At 35.9% G+C, this 23,927-nt stretch overlaps 1 protein-coding gene and 1 long non-coding RNA gene across 4 annotated transcripts; one reads left to right on the top strand and one right to left on the bottom strand.

Annotated features, from left to right (window-relative positions):
- Positions 1 to 144: 144 nt before the first annotated feature.
- Positions 145 to 15,107, bottom strand: LOC101217983 (probable UDP-N-acetylglucosamine--peptide N-acetylglucosaminyltransferase SEC). 2 transcript variants are annotated; one of them, XM_011661949.2, is made up of 28 exons: positions 14,671 to 15,107; positions 14,007 to 14,152; positions 13,720 to 13,818; positions 13,585 to 13,635; positions 12,667 to 12,783; positions 12,322 to 12,378; positions 11,587 to 11,706; positions 11,394 to 11,456; positions 11,190 to 11,268; positions 10,748 to 10,857; positions 10,583 to 10,636; positions 10,430 to 10,497; positions 10,221 to 10,323; positions 9,821 to 10,023; positions 9,260 to 9,356; positions 8,686 to 8,757; positions 8,519 to 8,595; positions 8,327 to 8,443; positions 8,167 to 8,251; positions 7,924 to 8,091; positions 7,406 to 7,516; positions 7,242 to 7,328; positions 7,023 to 7,150; positions 6,833 to 6,915; positions 6,607 to 6,712; positions 6,365 to 6,511; positions 921 to 1,041; positions 145 to 848 (listed from the first exon to the last, which is right to left on the bottom strand). In XM_011661949.2, the coding sequence occupies exons 1-28, from the start codon at positions 14,843 to 14,845 to the stop codon at positions 735 to 737; spliced, it is 2,958 nt and encodes a 985-aa protein (XP_011660251.1). In that variant the 5' UTR covers positions 14,846 to 15,107; the 3' UTR covers positions 145 to 734. The 2 variants fall into 2 exon arrangements, with proteins under 2 accessions (XP_011660251.1, XP_031736234.1); XM_031880374.1 differs by lacking the exons at positions 12,322 to 12,378; positions 12,667 to 12,783; positions 13,585 to 13,635; ... (1 more) ...; positions 14,007 to 14,152; positions 14,671 to 15,107 and adding an exon at positions 11,772 to 11,818 and having other exon boundaries at positions 699 to 848.
- Positions 15,108 to 15,142: 35 nt separating this feature from the next.
- Positions 15,143 to 17,907, top strand: LOC116401802. Of its 2 annotated transcripts, none has more exons than XR_004214181.1 (2): positions 15,143 to 16,401; positions 17,388 to 17,907. It is a non-coding gene; the product is annotated as an uncharacterized LOC116401802 (long non-coding RNA). The 2 variants fall into 2 exon arrangements; XR_004214180.1 differs by having other exon boundaries at positions 15,144 to 16,396.
- The last annotated feature ends 6,020 nt before the right edge of the window (positions 17,908 to 23,927 follow it).

The following is a 23,927-nucleotide window of genomic DNA, read 5'->3' as shown; positions in this document are numbered from 1 at the left end:
TACACAAATACTCACTCGAAATATTAGAGGCATATAGAATAGGAACCGCTAATATTGATGAATTCTAAGAATAAGCTATCACATGTATGTGCTTTTTTACCCATCCACGTCAAAGGCTTAAAACTCCACGAACCTCTATAATCAAATCCAAAGAAAAATCAAAACTCATGCAACAGATTCAAATCAAAACTCATGCAACAGATTCAAATCAAACTGCTTCATCTCCCTTACATACCAACATTAAAAAAAATGGCTCAAAAATCAGCCACTGTTTCTAAAAAATTAATAACAATACAGCTGCGTGCTGCTAACATTTCCTTTTGTAATCTCACCAACAAATGTATGCAATTATGAGCTTCACTCTGCTGCTTGCCTTCTATTACCAACAACCATACCTCAACAACTGAATCAAGTCGAAACAATTTACCTGTTCATTCCACTTGACAATGGCTGCAACTAGAAGCCGATTCTGACGAAACATTATGGGATACAATGTATTGATAGTATGCCGACTAGATCACATCAAAATTACCAGTAAGGCTTACAGATACAAACAATGAGATGAGTTGCGTGAAATGGCCGAGCTGCTGTAGCCAAATAACTTTATCTCAATTCATTTTATGACATCTCTACAACATCCGTTTTGATCCCCACACATATTATACCCCTCATACATATTATACACAAATTTTTTCCCTCTGTTGTTATATACAATCCCGTGTCATCTCTCTTACCTATCTATCGAAGGGATACTCCAAATTGTTTTCAGTCACCTTGAAATGTTGCGGAGGCTGCCCTGAACAGTGCAAGTTCCACATTTTGAAGTATGACCTCTCCAAGTTCCTCACCTATTACAGATATTAGTTTTGTGAGTTCTAACCTAAAACACAAACGTAAAATGTTAATTCACATGAGCATACCCATCGAGCTGTGTCAAATAGAGGGCAAGTCATCCTCACTGCCTTCAATTTGTTGGTAAGTGCTTGCAGTTTTGGCCTGTTCAATGCCAATGTTACTGCCTTCTCCTCGTATTCTTTCATGCTACACATGACAACAAAATAAATCAGAGAACCACCTATACTTTTTACATCACCTGGAAAAATTAGGCCAACGGTAATCATGATTATAAGAATAGCAGTAATCCACAAACGGACCATATCAATTCGTACTTAGAAGCAAATATCATTGCAAACAATAGAAAAAATTGCAGCCTAAACTGCAATGAACATGATACTTCAGCATAGAAACAAACTCTGACCATACCACTGTCACATGGAGGGAAAAAACATTCAAATGATGAACCTGAAGCATTATGTTAGGTCACCAATTCAACTGAAATATTCTAGAAAGTGGCTTCTAGTATTGGAAAGTAGTCTGCAGAAAGAGACGTTAAGCTCTGTACTCAAAGGTAGCCTTCGGGCAACCTTTTTCCTGAGTAATTAAGTAGTAAGGAGACACCTTACACATTGGCATCAGGGCAAGTTGAGAAAAATGGCACAGAAAAGAATCTAAGAGAAGCTTGAAACGACCAAACAGGAAATCATCAACCTCGAGTAGTGTGGACAAGCTGCCTCGAATTGAAGAGAGTGTGGCAGCACTGTTGAAATCAGTATCAGCATTATTGGCAGATATAGCGATGATCAGGAGCCAACCAGTGTCGTCTGAGGTTGTAAGCGGATCATCATCCAAAAACAGGAAGACAAAGCCAATCTAATGGTAAAGTCGACGATCGAACAAAAACAGCAGAAGAAGTCACCGAGATAGCAGACTGCAGCACGTTTTAAGAGGTGGAGATGCCCATCTTTGGAGGAGACAGTTCGGATTTGTGGCTCTTATGGGCAGAGGTACTTCAAATTCATACTCACTGACCTGAAGTAACTGTGTCTGTGATTAGCTTTGAGGAGTAGCGTTGAACTCGTACGGTGGGAAAGAGGATAGAGTGCCAAGACCTGAAGGTCCATCTCTTGAATTGTTTTCACTCGTCACAAGAGAGCGCATTGGTGGGATAATTCCTCGAAATCCAACAGGAAACAACGATGGAGGAGTACTACAGAAGGATTGAGAAGATGATGGCGCCAGTTTCGAAACTCTCTGGAGTGGTGTTGCTCGAAACGTTTGTAATGGATTTAGGTGAGGTAATCAAGTAATCAAGGCCGAACTGGAGTGCTGAGAGATCGTTGAGATATCATGAAGCCAGATGAAGTAAAGAAAAAGCTCAACGAATCGAGAATAAAAAATAGGCCCATGAAGAAAAATAAATAAAAAGGCCCGGCCCAACCCACTTCGAAAACCCTAAAGCAATTATAACGAAAGCACGGAAAGAGACAAAATGTGTAGATTACCCTAACACACGTACTATAACCCAAGCAAAAGTGATGGCAGCAGTGAATAGAAGGGAAAGTTCAACTGTCCGATGCCGATTTCGAAAACAAAAGAGATAAGGGTTTATGTTTCTGTTGTGAAGAGAAGTTTTTTGTACACCATCAGAGCAAAGCAAAGGAATTAAGAAGTACGAGGATGTTCATAGTTGGGAAGGTAATGAAGTAAAATTTTTTTACAGGATCGAGCAAATGAGGGGACCATTGTAGAGCTGCAAGTAGCGAAAGTGGTGGTTGCAACAAAGCTTTCTCTAAACTCAGTCGTGGTTTTCATCCCCGGAAACATGAAAGAGAGTAGTAGTTGAAATCCTTATTCATCGAGAAGAGAGAAGTAGTTGTAATCATTGATTGTTGAGCTACCCACAACTTTATTGCCCAAAGAATAGAAGAGTTGAAACTGCATGTGATCGAGACGATGCACTTTGGATCATGGGAACAAGATTGGCCATTAAGGGCAAAGGAGTGCATATGGGAGTAATGTTAACGTAGGAGAAATGATGATCATGTAGAATTTCCTACCATTAGAGCTGGGCGATGTCGAAGTGGTTTTGGGAATGTAGTGGCTTCAAACATTAGGAGTCACAGAAGAAGACTGGTGGTCCTTAACAATGACGATAGGAAGAGGAACGAAGAAAACAGTAATTAAGGGGGATACAACGCCAACACCAACCAAAGTAACACTGAAGAGGATAATGAAAGCCTAGGAAGACACATCAAGGGATTTCGGTGGAATTTCGGGCATTGAGGGATACAAAAAACCGGAAAATCCTATCATGACCCCCCTAAATACACAAACGAGGAGTTTATGCACTGCTCAATTAATTCTCTTAAGTCATTTCAGATGCCGAAATTTTCTACCATCGCATGAAATAAGTCATCAAATCAATATTGTGGCAGTGAATGTACGACCATACCAATACGCACATCATAAAAGGAATGAAATTGAGAAAATGGTGGATGATATGCTGCAGGCAGGAATCATACAAGCTAGTACTAGCCCTTACTCAAGGTCAGCTTTGCTGGTCAAGAAAAAGGACGGCATATAGAGATTTTGTGTTGGACTACCAAACACTGAAGAATACAGCAATGCCAAATCGTTTTCCCATTCCATTATAGGACTAATTGTTAGACAAACTCTATGGGTCAAAGATCTACTCCACGCTGGATCTAAAATCAGGCTATCATCAAATCAAAATGTGAACAACTGACATCGAGAAACAGCATTTCGGACTCATGAGAGACATTACAAATTCTTGGGGTTATGCCCTTCTATCTAATCAACGCCCCCTCTACCTTCCACAAGCACTTGTGAATCAAATTTTCCAACCATATTTCCGTAAGTTCATCCTTGTTTTTTCTTTTTATGATTACTAATCAACAGCACTGATATTGGTGAACATGTGCACCATTTACACCTCATTTTCCAAATTTTGCAAGAGAACTCTCCCTGTATCTGAATGGAAACAAACCCAAGTTAGTTCAAGAATGTTTGGAATACCTAGGCCACTTAATCTCTACTGAAGGAGTAAATGTTGACTCAGAGAAATTGAGAGCAGAAATTGAATGCCCAACACCAACAAACCTCCAAGAATTGAGAGGGTTCCTTAGATTAACAGGCTACAACCAGCTTCTTGGCAGTTTAGCAGCACCACTGACATAACTCCTCCATATAGCCTCTAGTGGACGTGGGAGGCACAAGATGCATTTGACAAACTAAAAGATGCCATGATCACATTGTGGGTGCCTGCTTTTCGTAACTTTACTCAACAATTCAAAGTTGAATCTGGTGCTTCAGAAATTGGGATGGTTGTGCTAATGCAGAAGCAGTGACCTGCAGCCTTTTTCAGTCCTACAGTTCCCCTCATGCTCATCTAAAATCTGTGTACGAACGAGAACATATGGCAATAGTAAAGGCTATTCAAAGATGGAAACCATATCTTTTGGGCCAACGTTTCATCATCCAAAAAGATCAAAGTGCACTCAAGTCTTTAACTGATTAAAGGGTGATCCAATCAGAATATTAGAAATGGATTTTCAAGTTGCTGGAGTATGACTTCAAAATTCAGTACACTGGGACCGAAAAACAAAGTTATTGATGCCCTTTCACGATTGTCGGTGGTTGCCCTGCCCATTTAGCAAATTTAAGTGTCCCATGCTTACTTGACATTGAAGTGGTTAAGGCCAAAGTGATGAAAGATTTAAAACCGTTAATCGTATGGAACCAACTGCATAAGGATCCTGATTACATTTCGAAATCCTCAATCCACCAAGTTACACTGCACTACAAAGGCAAGTCAGTCTTGTACCAGAATTCTACACTAATTCCAGCAATATTACACGTGCACCATAATTCGATGACAGGTGGGAATTCAGGGTTTCTACGTACGTGTGCAAGGGGAATTATATTGGGAAGGCACGAAGGGAGATGTCAAGAGGTACATGGAGCAGTGTACAGTGTGCCAGAAGAATAAAACAGAAGTTGTGAATCTAGCAGGGCTACTGCAAACACTTCCGAGTTCCTGAACGAGTTTAGGACGATATATCAATGGATTTTATTGGACTGCCACGGTCAGAAAAAGTTGATTACATACTAGTAGTGGTGGATCGGCTTAGCAAATACAGGCATTTCCCACCTCTCAAACATCCTTATATGGCAAAGACTGGCTGATAAATTAATCAAGGGAGTCGAGCACCATGGCCTTCAACGATACATTGTGACGGACTGAACTGTTTAAATCTCAAGGCACCAGCTTTGATGAAGCAGCATACCACCCTCAGACTAACAATCAAGCATACCACCCTCAGACTAACAATCAAACAGAGACGGTAAACAAAGGGCTAGAAACATACTTGCATTGTTTTGTAGTAAGAAACCAAAACAATGGGCTTTGTGGCTACATTGGGTGGAATACTGGCACAATACCACGTATCATGGATCCATCAAGATGACCCCTTATCAAGCACTTTACAACAGACCCCACCACCCTTGATAACCTATGGAAATTAGAAGACTACAAATGCAACTGTAGATCAAATGCTCAATGATCATGGTGTTACAATGAATGCTCTTAAAGAACACTTAGCGATGGCACAAAACCGAATGAAATAAAAATTGAAGGGAAGTTACTTTTGAAGTGGGCGATTGGGCTTACTTGAACATTAGGCCATACCAACAGTTATCAGTTGCTAAGAAGCAATATGAGAAGCTAACACCAAAGTTTTTTGTCCTTATAAGGTGATTGGAAAAATAGGGTGGGTGGCATACAAATTAGAATTTCCATCAAAAGCAACGATTCACCAATCCAAGCTGGACTCCTCTATTGACGGGTGACTTTGAATAAGTGGCTGAACCTAAGGATATTGTAGGGTTTTGTCAAAATCCTCAAACACAGGACGCTGAGCTCCTTGTAAGTTGGATGGGCCTTTTTGATCATGAAGAAAGTTGGATTATCGCTACAGATTTTCAACAGCAATTCCCCACCAACCTTGAGGACAAAGGTTCATATGACCCCAAGAGGTGATGTTGGGTGACAAATTCTACTGAAATATTCTAGAAGGGATCGAAAGGGAAATACAAGTGAAAGTTAGTTACATGGGGGACCACTAGCTTGCACAAAAGTGAGGAGTGGTCAGTCTATAAATAGAATGTTAATTAAGGCAGGCTTTTAGTATTGGAAAATAGTCTGGTGAAAGAGAGGTTAAGCTCTCTTTGTACTCGAGGTATTACATAAGGAGATACCTTACACATTACTTTTAATTGTAGTTTGTGATTTTTAAACAATTAAACGTAATGCTCCTCATGCAAAACATTCACAAACCCACAGTGTAGTGATGGAGATTGAACAGATGAAAGAAGTAAAAGCAGCCCTTTCTTCTGCTGACCCGTTTGGTAACATCCAGTCTTTCCATTACCAAAGAGCAAAAAGTTTCCAGAACATTTAATGATTTTAACAAGCTCACAAGTTGTACAATAATAAAATAATCACCTGCTAACAATCATTTCGTCTCCCAGTCCAGTTGCAAGGCAGAGAGACCCAGCAACCCTAGTAGCCATTTTCTCGAGAGGCAGGGTAATCATCGGTAAACCAGCCCATAAGATGTCAGTTCCTGTGGTATGTGCATTGCACAAAGGCCTGAACATGAATATCACAACGTCAGAAACCAAACAAAAGAAGCAATTAAAATAAACCAGTAAGAAATCATCATAGAAATGAAGATGATGACTAACGTGTCCAGGAACAAATCTGCTAAAGCACTACGTCTGATGTGCTCATTTTTCATGGCAACATCTGTAAAAATTATTTGCTCTGGCTGCACTCCTTGAGCTACAGCATCTGCACAAGATAATCTCATTTACCAGTAGAAATTATTTTTTCAATGTCAATAGCATAACTAACTCAGCACATGAGAATATTTCTATCACCACCAAAAACAATATCAAATAAATCTCATACATGCTCGAAGTCTCATTTCACCAGCAGCTGGGAATCTGAGAAGCCAAAGTGCACTGTTTGGCACACGCTTAAGAATATTACACCTGATACCAGTAGAAAGCATCCAGTGAGATGATAAACTGTAAATAAAAAAATAGAAAAAAAAGAAAGGAAGAAAAAAAACAATGGTCAAATACAGAGATAATGTTACCAGGTGTTGAAGATCTCTGGATCCATTTTGTACAACTGATTAAAGCAAGCAAAAATGAATTTCCCTTCAGGTAACCCATAATCTGAACGTTTATGCTGGCAGTTTGAATCCAACGCATCCAGATTTTTCTGCATTGCACAGCAAATAATGGGTGTGGCAGATGCAAAACTAATAAACAAACTAACACAGCAGCACGAAATTACATTTTAAAGTACTAACCTGCTTATAATCATTAACAAAGTAACAGTGTGGGAGATGAACGATCTTCTCAGAGTAAATATGTGCGTAACGTAAAGGAGAAACAAACTGAAAGCAGAAAAATAAGTTCAGTAGACTTGACAAAACCATCAAGAAAAGAAAATTGTAACCTATACCAAGCTCACCTCATCAGTCACTAAATAATCTATGTAAGTGGCCCCTGTTGTTCCTGGAAACCCCATGTACGATACCTGAATGGGTGCAGGCTGCATGGCAAATATTTCATTTCTAGCTCCCTGCCAAGTTCAACAAAACATTTATCGTACTATGAAAATAATAAGAAATAATAAATAAATATATTAAACCAATAGCTTTAAGCTTTCAAAAGTTAGCATTACATTTCTAACTCAAAAATCATTTCGCAAGACCAAGTCCTCTTAGAAAATAGTACACAAACAACACAGATAACGTATTTCCTATTTTCTATGTTTACTTTCCAATCAATAATCAATGGACTTCACCGGGACTCGAATTCATGATTTTAATATTTGAGCAAAAGAAAAGAAGAGAACATTTATATGAAAAGCAATCTCCAAGATAACTTCAGAAAACGATGTCCGAAGAAAAATCATCAAATAAAAGAGACAGAATCTTAAACAGAAGTTGAGTTTCATCAATAAAAACATGATAGAAAAAACTAAACCTTAGTATAGCCATTCAAATTAATTAGTATTTGAATTTTGTCTTCATTGATCATTTTGGCAATCACATCAGATGTCATGGACGATACATCCACAAAGTGCTCAGCTTCAAATTGAATTCGCTGTCTCCACTCCGTATTATCATTTGGACTCAAAGCATAGCAAAAGACCTAAAGAGGAAGGAGTCAGAAGAAGAAACAGGAGAAACAGGTTTCTCGAATATGTCAAAACAAAAATGCTCATACCTCAACATGTTCTCTGTTGTGCATGCCAAAAACAGATCCCATAAGATGTGACAAGGGGTGATTACCGAAGTCACTGCTCACATAGCTGCAGTTCAACAGAGATTCAGTAGAATGAACAATTTCTAAAGAATAAAAAGGGCATCTTTAGGTAAATACGTACCCAATCCTAAGCCTCTCAAACCCACCATTTCGCTTTATAGCAACTGGTGAAGGGTGATTGAAACTAGGAAGTGAAAATCGAGATGCAATTTTCAAACAGTGTGATGCATAACTGCGGCTGCAATAACAGAGAAAAAACTTGAGAGAGCTGCATTCATTTTGAAGAGCATATGCAAAGGGGGAAATACTGCACCTAATTTCAAGTGCAAGCAATGGGTCAATTGGATAAGCTATTGCATGAAAAGGTTGAACACTTGGTAGAACAGACATCTGAAACAAAGAGTAGCCAGGCACAAAATTACATTGCATAGAAATTGGATAAATAAGTGAGAATGTAAAGTAAAAATAAGCCATACTAACATTAATTTGCCTCTTGATAATCCCCTCTACCTCCGCAAACATTTTATCACGGTCCTCCCAATTGCAGACGCACTGCAAAAGAACATATAGTCTTGTTCACAAAACTTCAAGACTTAACTAATTGGTGTCAACGTAACACCAAGAACCAAATCTAAGAAATTCATCAAGCTGGCCAAAAACAAGGATAAAAGTTACACCAATTGCCAATTTGAATTCTGCCTCGATGCAGAAAACTTGGGGAACCAGGTACCACATGCTTCATAAGACACAGGCATTCACTCATAACAGCTTTAGACCAAAATGTTGAAAATAGGATAATATATAGACAACAGCATAGAAGAAGTGTTCACAACAGAAGCAACAAACATGGGGAGCTTATGGCTGCAAAATTTTGATGTTAAACACTATAATTGAAGAAATAAAACAAGGCTAAATTGAGATGAGTGAAACCTTTTTTCAGTGTGCTTACTGGATCATCTTTTATACAGTCCATGCTTCCAGTAAAAATATACAGTTCATGCCCCTTTTGTTTAACTAAAAACCATGGGAAATATAAATGAAATTGTAACATTACCTGTAAAGTATGCAAAAGGTTGCATGTTGCCTCTGGGAACTCAGGCCGCAGATGCAATGCTTGTTTATAACTCTTGATAGCAGCCTCCACAAGTCCACTATAGCCCAAGGAATTTGAACCAAATTAAAACCAATACAAACAGTAACCATTTTTGTCGTCATCCAATAGAGGGAAAAGTGAATGAAAACCAGTTGGCTCCATTTTTAAGAACTTGTAATGTTAAATATTTGCATCTTTTGTGTATAATAGGAACGGACACTTCAAACATTTCAGAAAACAGTCTGCTTGATCTGAAAACTAAAGCTCCAAAAAAAAAGATCATATAGACATCTTTTTTGTTTCAGTCCTCCCAAGACCCACCACCTTGAACCAGGTGGGCCAGTACACTCTCTTATATTGTTTCAGATGATAGCATTAACAAACCATTAAACATGATGACAACACTTTTTTACATATGAATCTGATGACAACATGATCAAATCATTTACAAATAAGACAAATTGCATGAAAAATTTTAGGGGCACAGTTAAAATTTTGCCTTCAGAGGGAGAGAGGATATACCTGTCCTTGTAAGCTGAAGCTAAATTAGCATGGGCTTCGGCCATGGTAGGCCGGATGTTAATGGCCCGTATGTAGTCCTGAATTGCTTCACTCACTCTACCAATTTCCTTGTAAGTGTTTCCCCTATTCACAAGGCCATCAGCTGCCAATGGATCAATACGAAGGACCTCATTGTAGCAAGAAATTGCATCAGCATAATTTCCCTGCAGTAGTTTGAGTTGATGGGTTAGAGACAGAGAGATTCTAAATGGAAAATCAAACTATTCTAACAGTTCCCAAGCTCCTCTCTTGTGTAATCTTATTCTTGGGACTTCTACTTGTTCCTATTGTTCATTTTGCTTTGGTGTTCTTCAAACCCTTAAGTACAAAAAAAAGACTAAAGCATCTCTGACTTTGTTACCTGTTGCTTGTATATGATAGCGAGATTGTTAAAGGGGGCTGACAATCCAGTAGTTACTCTAAGTGTGGCCTTATAATATGAAGCAGCAGCAGGCACCATATTCCTGTAGGTACAAAAATCAGCTCTTATAAATCATTCCTCAAAGAAGCAGTGAAATAAATAGCAAAGAATATATATAACATCATAATAGTAGACACTGAAACATGTACCATTCCATGTATATATTCCCAAGGTTGGTAAGAGCTTGTGGGTGGCTTGGTTGCAGAGCTAGGCATTGCTTCACGCAGCAACATAATGTTAATCACTGGAAACAAGATCCACAAACTAAACGAAGAATAGATTGACAATCGAAAAAAACATACGTTGTAGCATTGTATAGCCTCCTCCACTCTGCCAAACTCCTTAAGAGCATTACCCTAAAAGATAGTAGAACAGAACAAAGTACATGTTAAGAGATAGTAGAAGATAATTTGAAAACATAATAAAAACTCATGGCCACTTAAGATGATAAATCATGAGGAACCAACCAAATTGTTGTAGGCCTCCAAAAATCTAGGATCACATGTAATAGCTTGCTTGTAATGAAGTATTGCCATATCAAGTTGACTTTGTTCGTAATAGGTACTTGCCAAATTACCTGAAATATTATTAAACACACGTCAACCACAAAGGCAGAGGTGAAAATGAGACAGCTACTAAACAACAAACAAGACATAAACGATAAATTTCACATGTGCAACTTAAGCTACCACTCTTGAGCACAAGATTGGAAAGCTCAGCCCAAGATATTTTTCACAGTAAAACAAGAACACTTAAAATTGATAGAAGCCAAACTGAAAACATGATTAAGTGTTATCTCTTAGAATGTGCCCCAATCTTACAAAAAAAATTATTAGCTCAAGAGGCATCCATGCCTCCATGACACGATAATCTTACTCAAAAACCATCTCATTAAGCATGAACACTTACCATAAGCTATAGCATAATTTGGTCGCATCTGAATGGCACGTTGGTAGCACACAATTGCCTCCTGAGGCATTCCCAAAGCCTGGAAAAAAGCAAAAGAAACCTCTTGTTTTTTCTCTAATACCAGGGTAGAGGAGACACTCTCCAACGCAAGGACAAACACTTGCAGCCCTCGGACCTGCTCATACAAGGCATACGACACCTTACCTTATAAACATTCCCCAGATTCAAGTAGGCATCTGGAAATTGGGGTTTGAGCTTCACCGCCTCCTAAAAGATTAAAAAGTACAAGAACGTTCAGAAAGACAAGTGATTAAGGCAACCAAAAAACCTCCATGCACGGGTTAACATAAGGTATGTTTCATTGTGAAATGTTGTGAAGTAAAAAGAGCAAGAATACCTTGTAGTATTGAAGTGCTCTGTTAAGGTCACCAGATTCCATGAAAAGACCAGCAAGATTCGACCATGCAATAGCAAACGTAGGCTGTATACGTAAAGCTTCAAGGTAGCAGCTGTACGCCTGCACAAAATGTTAGTTTCCTGGACAATTTGCAGACTTGGCATGGAAGTAACAACAAGACCAACCATCATCTGTTCCCTGGCCTGAAGATAAATTGAAAATATGTATCGAACTGTGGATTCCAACACAGTTCCACAAATGAATTGTTTCAATTAGTAACTTTACTGGAGGAAGAGGGGCATTAAGTATGAAAAACTAAATAATAGTCAATAGATGACACTCTTCCTCCCAACTACTAAAAACAAACACAAGTTGACACTTCATTTGATTCTTTTCGTAACATCTCTGCTCTCCTTCATGGCCTTTTTTTTCCATCTCTTACAAATTAGGCTTAGGGATTTTCATCCCTAAAGCCTTTAAGATGTTGCTTTTACTATTTAACTACTAATACAATATCTCAATTTCTTATAGATAAATAAAAGTTACAAAATATAAAAAAGGAGGATATCCATTGTGTAAAGAGAAAAAGGCAGAATTTTAGATCCAATCTCTTTTAGTGTTATCTTCTCATCAATGAAATTACTTTGGATTATGTGAAATTATTTTGTTATGACATATAAATGCACTTCTTCACAATATTGATTAAGATCATGGTTAAACGTCTAAGGTACTTACTTCTTGAACCATCCCTTGTGCTTTCATGAGATTCCCGAGGTTGCTATGAGCATCAACCTATTTTCCAATGAGCACAGAAGGAAGGTATCAAAATTCTTGTTGCTTTGAAGAGGCTTAATTTTTCATGATAGCAACCCAAACATCACTAGATAGTAGAAGAGAAAGAGAGAGATTAAGAGGGAAAAAAACAGGAAAAAACTCCGTACTTCTATTGAGAAAAAAAAAATGAAAAAATACGTGAGGAAAATGAAAAATGCCCCAAGGAAACCCAACTAAACTAATCAAACTGGAGGCTCCAGTTAAAGAAAAGGGACCAGAAAAAGGAGAGTGGGGGTGAGAAATTACCAGAAGAGGATTCAATGCAAGAGCCTGACGACAACATTGTGCAGCCTCACCAAGCCTGCCTTTCCGCATGTATGCACTGGCCAAGTTTGACCATGCATCACAAAAATTGGGTCGAAGCTGCAGTATCAGCAAAATAGGTTGAGGAACACACTTGCACAGGCTCAAAGTGAAAGGAGCCTTGAGAAGCATAGTTCAAGTATAATAGCCCTTAAACTCACCATAAGTCTCATAGAAAAAGAATACGAATTAGAAAATTTGGAAGAAACTCTCCAAAAATTATTTCAAGCAACCCCATCGAATAACATTAAGATTAAACGCTAACAAAAGCAAACACTCCTAGCCAGAAAGAAATACATAGATCCCAACTCCAAGTATTCTTTTTTTTTATGAGAAAAATAGAGCCTCCATTCATTGATGATATCATGATATGAAAAATAAGTTCCAACAGTTAATAAATTTAAATTCCATAATCAACATCTAGAGCATAAAATAAGGTGGAAGCATCATCATCAGATAACAAACCATCACACCCTTTTTGCCAAGCCTTGCCCATCTTAAGAAGGCTATTTAGTTCCTTCAATAGTATACTATAAACCTTAACTACCCGACCAAGAAACCTAGAAAATTGAATTCTATGACACACTATACTCAAAACTCCAGATAAAACTGACTCAAAAAAATGTTAATTTTTCATTTCAACAACTGATATTGAGTGAAAATCACTGAATCACATACAACAACACCATTATCAACAATCTGTGTAGTTGATGAGGGTTTATCAAACAAAATGAGGTCATTTACATCTATCTATACAGCTATGGGCCCAAATATAAAAGAAGTAAATAACTAGTTTGGTCATTGTTAATAGTCATATCAGAATCACTTTAACATGAAAACAGACCGGAAATCTTTACAAACCTCAATAGCGTGTAGATAGTAACGAATTGCAAGATCTATATTTCCTTTTTCCTGTATGGAACATGATGGCAGTAGCATCAGTACCCATTGCATATAAAGAACAATTAGAAGGCCAAGCACAATCACGAGAATTACCTTCCAAGCATTAGCCATATTTCCATAACACTCAGCAAAACGTGGTTCTATACGGAGAGCTTCTTCGTTTTTCGCAATACACATATCAAAATCGCTCAACTGTAAAGAAAAAGTCGAGCATATACTTGAATATCGAATCATTACAGAATTGAGAATTGAGCATAAGGAAATTCAAGAGAATTGGTGAATTAAAGCTATAGATAACTTCATTAACAACAATTCATCATATATGAAGATGGAAAAAATGATGCTTTTACTATGAGACCTAGCCATACAGAGCACAATACCTGATAGTATATGGCCCCCATCAAAAGAAGATTATCTGTGCGAAGTGAATTCCTCTCATATACTAGAGTACTGTGCTCCAGCGCCTGCTTGTAGTCACCATTCTTATACTTCTGATGAGCAAGAGCCAGATAGGTTTCTTCATCAACTATAAAACAAACATGATATTAGAACAAGTATTTTAAAGAATAGAAGTTAAAAATATATATTTTTCATTTAATTTGTGATGTGTAAAGTAAACAGCATAACAATGACGGGGCAGGGAAGGGAAACCACATGGGTTCTCTCTCTTCTCCTCGAGTTCTTATTCTTCCGATGCAATGAATGAAAACTCTAGTTCGAAATATATTCCAAAATCAATAGCAAGAATGCAAGTAACCCCAGAAAAATCCTTGCCAAAACACATTTTTTACAGCATATGACGTGAACAGTATACAGAATAGACATGTAAGAATAAATTAGTCCCAAAGCTAGCGCAGACGAGCATGGCATCCCCAATACATGAACGAGTTAAACCACACAAAAGAAATCTCCTCCAGAAACACCGATCAACAAAATTATCAACAACTAACCACTGCATTAAGTACCTCCAAGAGGTGGGCTTTAACTAAATAACTAAAATTTCATCACAAATCCCCATCCCAATTCAGAAATGAAATGACAGACCTTCATGAGAATCAGGACTCTCGAAGGTAACCAGGCTGAGAGATGGGGTTTCCCCCTTTCCAAGAAAGGATTCGGTGTTGCGATCAGAACCAAAAGCAGCTCGAGAAACCCCAACCACAGCCCCAGTCCCTGGCAGAAGCTGCTGATGGCGAACCTCGCCTTGTACCGACATCATAACCGCGATCTTTAGAGGGGATCAAAAAAATTGGCCACTGCCACCAACCAGATCGGAGGTCGAGCGAGAAAAGGCCACAAAAGAAAACAGAGAGGGGAAATCAAATGGAAGAAGAAGAAGAAATGGGAAAGCTCGGAAAAACCAAACCAACCAAACCCTACGAATTTTCGAGTACTTCTTCTTGGAATATGGTGGGAAGAGAGAGAGAGAGAGAAGAAGGGGTCGAAAAAGGAATTTGTGTTTTGAAGAAGCTGAAATTAGAGAGAGGCAATGCGTATAAATAGGAGGAACGAAAGAAAAAGGTCAAAAGAGAGGAGAGATCTGGAGCGTTGACGTGGACGGTTCAGATTGAGCCGTTGTGTTATTAGATTCGTTTCCTATGGACACGTATTTAGAAGAAAATAGTGGGTGGGAGGTGTATCATGAAATTTTGGCATGAGATCCCATATTCTCTCTTCTCTTCTAAAGTTGTATAGAATTTTCTCTCTTTTTTCTTTTTTATTTCTTTACTATCTTCTGCATTTCAGAATCTTCTTTTTTTTTCTTCTTTCGATTGATACTATGTCCAGATTCTCTTTTCTTTCTCTTTTCTCTAAATTCGAGCACGATCGGAATATTGATATCGTTCACAAGTCTCAGATTCGAGTGCCAATAATAAGAGTTGTGAATTGCTTTGATTGGTGAAGGTAAGAATCTATCTTTGCAAAAACGATTTTACTAACCCTATCCGTCGTTAACTGTTCACATGACTACATCAAAAAAGTTTCAAACCCAAACCAGAATCAACATTTATACCATGATTAAAGTTCTACCCTTCAAATTTGTGGTTATAGGTATTTTCAATCTTTAATGATTTTAGGGTTAACAAATGTCCTTCCTTTTATTTACAAAATAGGTTAACTTTTTCTTTCTTCCATAATTTTTTAATATTTTTTTCAAACTTTATTTGATTTTTTAAGTTTGTGTCAAATATAAAAGATCATGCATGAAAAAAATTGGGATAAATGTAAATGTACAAAAATAGTCAAATCTAATTGATCGTGTTCCAATTATAGTATCAAATTTAAACGAAAAAAATGTATAAAAATTGTTAATTACGCACTTTTCAATATTTAATTTGTTTAACTTTTCATGTGTGATATTCTAATCATATTTGATGCTATTTGTAGGTTTAGCGTCCTAAGCTTTAAAGCATTAAATTTTAAGTTTTTTTATGTAATGTTTTAAATTATTTAATTAATTTCTTGTATCAAATATATTTAATTTATCATTTTATCATTTCAATCGGTTTACTATAAATGTTATTACATCGAATAAACCAATGAATAAATAATAATAATAATAATAATAAAATAAAAAAATAAAAAAAATAAAAAACCTTTTGGGACGCAGAGTCATAGAAGACTTATATTTTGTGTTGAATGAGCTAATTCTAATTAAGATTGGCTCGTGAGAAGAAGATCAAGCTAGACTTGAAGGAGGTAGCTCAAATAAATCATGACGCAGTGACAATAATGTCAAAGGCTCCTCCGTCAAGATTTTTGTGATCTCGTGAGGTTCTCATTTGTGCTTTATCGTTTCTTATAGTCACTGATGATTTGTTTCAAAAAAGAAAAAAAAGATTCAAAATAGTTTCAAGCACATGAAAATGTCATTTTAAACCAGTCTTAGATTCTTTCATCTAAATGTAATTTTCACAAGTTTTCCAAATATTTCATTATGGTCTTTGAATGAATTTTATTTGCTACCCTCTCACAGAAATTTGGTAGGTACTCAAATCACTTGCAATAGACTTTATATCATATAATTTGGAAATGAATGATAACATGTGAAAGTTAATGAAGTAAGTGTGCAACCTAAACTATGCATGAGAGAAGATTCAAACCTCGTCTTGTATATTAACATATAACATGTGCTTATTTTGGATGGTTTAAACATGTAGCAATACTGTGATTCAATTGGAATTAAAAACAAAAAACCATTGCATCTATCACGTGTGGAATTAGCTTAAATTAAAAGCCATTTTGCTTTCTTCTTAGGCCTTCCAAGAATTATGAACCTGGCATGTTTAAGCCCAGTATGGTTTTTTGTTTAGTTCTTTTTTTTAACGAGCCTGGATTGCACACCTCTTTGACAATAATCTTGAATGGAATACATAAACATTTTTTAGCCCGAGTTTTCCGAACAAGCCTGTTCTTGTAAGAAAAAGGTTTCATAGAATTTGTGAGTATGCATACATACATATGTCTCAATCTAGAGGGGATAGATTTTGGGTCAAACATACATATATCAACATATTGAATGTTAAGTAGGAATCCTATTATGGAGATTCTAGTAAGGTAATTGTTTATCATTTTCAACAATATGTTTTACACGCAATGTGATTCTATAGATATTTTATTCTGTTGACTGCGGCTAAAGGAACCCTTTTATCTTCATTATCAGTGTTAATAGCAAGTGTTCTTGTTCCATCGTATGCATATTTTTTGAAGGGTATATTATGAAGCTTTTCTTACACTATCACATTCCATCGCATTGCAAGGATGAAGAAGGCTTCTCGTACTCAAGAGGCATCAAAATCCAAATGTGCACCAGTTACAATCAAATCCAATTTCTAGTACTGCATCATCATCCAAGATTGTGGAGCCTTCAATGTCTCTTTGTGAGGAAATAACTAATGCGTCCATTCAAGAGAACGATGCATCTGAACCTATTTGTAATCCAAGTACAAGTATGGATTTCACTGTCAAGATCAGAAAAGTTGGTCGTATAAGATCGTATACATCCTTGTTGGTTGTTGGAGCAAGGGTGAGGTTGGCATCTATAACACACTGTTGGATAAATGTGTTGTTGATAACTTTGCATTGTGCTGTTAGGTGTGTTTTACCTTTGTAAAGTTTTATTTAGAGTGTAATTGTTATAATGGAAGTGACATATTATTTGTTTGATTGGGTTCTTTCTTTTGTTTTTTTTTTTTAATTTTTATTATTATGGCTTGAAAATACTCGAGGCCTGTTTTGATAATGAAAGTGGCTCTTATGATGTTGAGTTTTGACTATTTATAGAGGATAGTTTCTAAATTAACTTTAAGATTAAAGCGTGTTTATGTGTTTGTGACCGTGACACATTTAAATTGTCATTGTAAGGATATTAATTACAATATATTAGTGTCATCTATGTATATTTATCAACATTTTTTGTGGTGTCTTAAATCACATATCTTGACAGGGGCTTTAATGACACAAAATTTATGTCATTGAAACTCTTTGTGATGTAAATTTTGCATCGTTAAATCCTATTTTTCTAGTAGGTACCATTTGATGCACATCTAATTTCCATAAGATTGCATTTGATTTCTCTATTTGATATATTGTCTATCACTCGACACAGATATATTGTCATTAATACCCTTATATTGACGCTTTAAATGTGTCACCATTATCTATACTTTGACACCAATATATTGTCATTAATGTCCTTACGTTGATGCTTTAAATGTGTCAACTTTATCCATCACTCAACATGAATATGTTGTCATTAATACCCTTATATTGATGTTTTAAATGTGTCACATTTATCTATAACTCGACAAAAATATATTGTCATACACATAATTGTCAAGCAATGTGATTTGACGACGTTGGTTGTGGGTTTGCAGTGGGTTTTGATGTTTTGGCATTTGTTGGAGTCAACTTTAGTCGACTTTCACGGCTTTAGCCAAGAGCAGGAGGATAGAAGGGTCAAGCAATGTTTCTGCCAAGTTTCACGGTGAGTTTCAGCGTGAGTGTTTTGTTTTTCAGTCGTGGTTCTTCATGGGGTTTTTAGTGGATTGTTCGACACATGAGTCACCGATCGGAGGAGTACTCGACAACATGAAAATTCCAAAGTCTCTAGTAAGAGGAGCTAACAAGAAGAAAATCCAAGTATGAGGACTTTGAAGAGTTTGAAGGGAACAATCTGGAAACTCCAATAGTTTCTTCCACTTATGGAAGTTTGATGTTGACAGCAGCGGTTAATTGTGTGTTGGAAATTTGATTTTAATAATAAGGTATTTGTGGTTTCTTGAATTAATTGTATTTATGATTCAATTTATGTCGTTAGGTATAGACATTTAACACATTGTTCGAGCAATTATATTTTTTATATTTTTTTATTTTGTTATTTTATTAATTTAAATAAAGATTTATCATTTATCAAAACTAAACCTTCTATTTTCCAATTTTTTGGTTGTTTTAGCCCAAACCACTAAACCACTCTCGCCAGAAAACTTCACCACCCTCCTAATATCCTTTTTATTCTACCAAACTCGTGCATATTCTGACTATGGTTGTAGCTTCTCATATCTAAAACCCAAAACGTGGAGAAAAAATGGAAAGAAGAAAAGTTGTGTTGAAGAAATCTCAAACCCATATCAAATCCAAAATCTTACATCTACTAAATAAGAAAGAGGAAATGTAAAAAGGAGGAAGAAAGAAAACGTGTTGGAAAACTGCCTCAAGAATTAGCCTGCGCAAAGAAGAAGACAACTTGCTGAAGCTTGCCTAGAAACAGTAAATTATGTGTGCAATTATTTTTAAAGTGTTGCTATATTTTTCCAATACCAACTCTAATATTGCTGTCTATTACCATTTTCCTATTTTCTAAACAAACCATATCTATTCATTTTTTCCCATTTTTCTTTAAAGTAAATGTTAGCATACGATTGTTCTGAAAAAAAAAACCCAAAGAAATAGATATCATCAATCACATGGATAGTTGGTGGGTGGTGTATTTCATCAACCTTGATTAGACGTATTGTCTTTATTGAACAGTAAATTGATGGGACAAAAACTATGCCACATCAAGTGAATCCTATTATTTGATTAATTAGTCCCAATCTATACCACCTACCCACTACATTCATTGCTTTGTTTCTAAAGCCTTTTTTTTTTAGGAAAAAAATAGTTTATCACTAGCTATTTGCATGAAACATATATATAGTAAACGTTGAAAATGCAAATTGTGAGTTGAATTTCAGAAAAAATTATGTATATTGTTGAAGGTTAAATAAAATAAATATTATAATAATTTAAATAGTTTAAATTTTGTATTTGTAAATTAATGGTTGAGGAACATTGGTTTTTACAATGCACATATTTTATAACATTAAGAATGTAATTGTGAGTTGAATTTAAGAAACATTATAAGTAGAGAAATTATTGTAAATGACTAACTGCCTGCCTAGTAAAATTTGGATCAATTTATTCTAATTGCATCTAATCTAATCTAATTCAAAATTAACTTGTTTTTATACCTAATTAAATCAAAACTAGGATTTAGTTTAACATACCTTCGTAGTTCTAGAATACGTGTAATCTATGCGTGATTTCAAATTGAAACGCCATTAGTGTTGATATGCTATTCTTCGAACTTAGAACCGAATTGTAGACCCAATCGGTAGAGGGAGTTGAAAAAAGAGAGATGGAAATAGGGGGATTGTAGGCTTAGAATTGAGGGGTGAAATTTCTTTTGGTGATTTTTTTAAAAGAAAAATAAATTAAAGAGTCGAGACTTTTTCCCAATTTGAAAAAACCTTCTTTAAAATAAGCATTTTACATGGAACGAACTATTGCATTTTCAAATTCACCAAAGTCGAGCACCTTATTATCCATTAACTTGGGCTTGGTATTAACATCTCATGCAACCACATATCCCACTAAGAATTAGTGGAACTATCCAACAAAATATTAGATTTTCCCACTAATTTTAGTTGAACAACAAAATGGTATTTTTACACTTTTAGGCAAAGTCAAACTTTGACTTTTCAAACAAATAGGCAACATTTTGATTTTTTACCATTTGGCCCTCCTTGACTAATTTCGACATTCCGAGTGTGAATTCATATTCACTTTTCTTAAATTCAGATCACATTTGGATATAAAGTTGATCAAAGTTAACTTATTTTTAAATTCAAATCACATTTGAATTTGCATTCAAGTGTTTCTTAATCCTATTTTGCATTCATTGACATTTTACAACTTTGACCATTTCCATCATTTTCAAGCATCCAAATATGAATTCTCATTTATATTCTTGATATTCAAATCACATTTCAACATAAAGCTCTATTTCTTAAGTGATAATCTATAGTTATATCATATATACTTGTCGATTTTTCTCTGTTTTAATTTACTAATTCGAACTATTCGAACTAACCTAATATATTATTTTATGTTTATTCCATATGAGCTAGCAGGAAAACCAATGGACCTATACTAAGCTAATCAATTTGTTAACTATCGAGTCAAGAAGCTTGTGTCAATCAATGAGTAAGAGTTGCTAAGAAGATCAGTGCAAGATGGAGCAAGAACATAGCAAAAACGAGGGAGAACACAAATTATTTATCTAATAAATCTAATAAATAAATAAGGAATATTTTATTTGAGATTTAGACAACATTAATTTAATCCAATGAACAAAAGTCCAAGGTTATGTGATGTTACTTGAACAATATGTGATTAACATACAAATGGTTCATATTCAAGTTGTAACCTAAAAGGTTTATAGTAAATCACTACAAGAAATCGAGAATATCTCGACACCACGATTGACATCGGAATAACAAATGTCGTAAGAAAATGCTTCTCATGACACCGTAGGGAAGGTGTCGACATTGGTAAGATGTGCCAATATCGACAAGAAGATGTTGAGAGAGTATTAGCCTTCTACGACACCGTGCATGAAGACGTCATGAAAAAGTTTTATTTAAATAATAATATAAATTTTCCGCGATCCTATGCATGTAAATGTCGCCATTGCCCCAACAAAGGCCAACGTGGAAGAGCACGACATCGACAAAAGTGGAAAATATTATTAAAATTCAGATTAATCACAACGTGTACGTTTATAGCGTCGACATTTGTGCCACCTACAACGACCACCTACAACGACGTGTCATTGACCATGTCGACAAATGTTGAACTTTTAAATAATTATGGCAGCCTTACGGTGACGCAAAAAAGTAGCACCTCATGATATGTCAGCATTACATAGAGAATGAACGACACACTCACTTTTGGCATCACAATTGAGGGGTTCTCCTGACGTTTTTTAGATGCGTAAGGAGAATCCTTGTTATTTTAGTGTTATGTGTTTAAGGAGAATAAGTAAAAATCGTTGTACATTGTATTGTTTGTGTATATTGTATATTGCACTATATGTGTATATTGTAGATTGTAGATTAGATTAGTAAGAATCAAATTATGTGTATGAATGGAATTTTTAAAATTGTAATATGTTAGGGTTTAAATGATTAAAATTGTGATAATAATGATTGAAATTTTGATTGTGATAGTTATAGAGAGATTTAACTGGATTGAAATTGTTGAATTGATAAAATTGAAAATTTTGAAAAATTTTAAATTGTTGAAATGGTTTAAATACTTGAAAATTGTTGTTGATTTGTTGTGGTTATCCTGCAGTTATGGTAGCCTGTAGTTTATTATTTGTGAACATGATTTCTTTGTTAGAAGTAAAGGTATCCTTTATTTAGTTAGAATTATGGTAGACCTTGTGGTATGATAATTTGTTCACAGTGTTAGGTACCTTCTAATGCTTGTTAGTTGAAAGTGTTAGATAAATTTTTTAGTTTAAAGTTAGATATAGTGAAAGTTGGGATATTGGATACTTGTGAGGTGTGACTTATTCATGGAGTAAATTTAGCATTTGAGAGTAGGAATGTAAGACTAATTACATGTATTTATGTTCTAGGTCTTTAACGATGAACAAGAGTTGGATGAAACTTGGGAATAAGTGCACGATTGAGTATAGAGAGAGAGTTCTTCAATTTTTAGAAGTTGTCAAGTATCACGTCGATGAGTACATACAGATAAGGTGTCTGATAACGTGTATAAATACTCATTATTATAACCTCTTTTATTAGAATAATGAGGTCAAAACACATAAGAAGATGATCAAAGCATGTGACTTACGTTGTAAATACATAAGTATTTAGAAATACATCTTACATAGGTATCATGCCTGTTTTACACAATTACCATGTTTAAACGCATGATATGTGGACAAGAATCAAGGAGCACATCTCGCACACAAACCATACAATGGGAACTCGCTTGGCGAATAACATCTCAAGACAAGAAAACACGTTATCACACGAGAAAGGCTCATGAGAAGACAAGAATGGTAGTTGGAGTGATGTGACTTTATAAGACTGAGGTCAGCGCTGACATGCTCATAAGAATAGAAGTGTTCCGCCTAAAGCTACCAATAAAAGCACTTCATCCCCACCAAAAGAAGCAGGCTTGGAGAGGCCATGAGAGGGGCCTGCATCGGCCAGCAACCTATAGAGTTGGTGGAAATGATTAGCCTTACCACCGTTTGTACAACATTTCTTCATTGTCTCCGACCATATTATAACACAAAAGCTTAGAGTTTGAGGGGAGAAGAGTCCATCCCCCATTCCCCTAACTTGTATTTCATTTTCTTCCTATTTTTATTTTACTATTTCTTTACATTGTATTCAGTTATATTGTTCATTGGCCGAATGCCTTCATTCTTTAATACAATGTATTTTTATACACTTTTCAATTAATCTATGCCTCTATTGTTCATCTGTCTTTGTGTTATTTGTAGTTTAGGTTTATGATGTATTCTTGATAAGTAATATTTATTCATATCGCTTAGTGTGTTAACTGAGCTACATTCTACACTTGGCCAATGTATGTCGCCAACTGTCAGAGAGGGTGAGTAGTAAGGACGTAGCTAACACACGTAAGGAAGAGTTTTCTCAACCTTGCGAGAGGACTTTCTTCATTTGTATCTCGAAAGGCAAACAAGTGTGGACTAAGATATCGAGAGGTTGTTGTCCTTAAACGCGAAGCACTCTATGTAGAATAAATAAGTATTACTAGATATAAACCATTTAGCCAACCTTAGGCATTTGGATCCTAAAAGAAGACCAAGTGTGACATTCAATGACTCCGAGAGAAGCACGCCTTAATCATAAGATAACTTAGTAAGTTATATAGCATCGAGGTGGATATATATCTTATTCGCCTGATAGCATGAGACCTTCCTCCAATGC

The sequence above is a fragment of the Cucumis sativus genome, chromosome 1 (assembly GCF_000004075.3).
Source record: "Cucumis sativus cultivar 9930 chromosome 1, Cucumber_9930_V3, whole genome shotgun sequence".
Classification (NCBI taxonomy): domain Eukaryota; kingdom Viridiplantae; phylum Streptophyta; class Magnoliopsida; order Cucurbitales; family Cucurbitaceae; genus Cucumis; species Cucumis sativus.
The sequence above is the reverse complement of the archived record's forward strand: the minus strand, read 5'-3'. Positions and strand labels throughout refer to the sequence as shown.

What these genes read in the sequence shown, in the direction of transcription:
- LOC101217983 (XM_011661949.2), bottom strand. Translation starts at nt 14,845, where the DNA reads ATGATGTCGGTACAAGGCGAGGTTCGCCATCAGCAGCTTCTGCCAGGG. An exon ending in TTGCATTGAATCCTCTTCTG is followed by an intron (nt 12,379 to 12,666) that starts GTAATTTCTCAC and finishes ATTGGAAAATAG; the next exon opens with GTTGATGCTCATAGCAACCT. An exon ending in GGGAATATATACATGGAATG is followed by an intron (nt 10,324 to 10,429) that starts GTACATGTTTCA and finishes TTGTACCTACAG; the next exon opens with GAATATGGTGCCTGCTGCTG.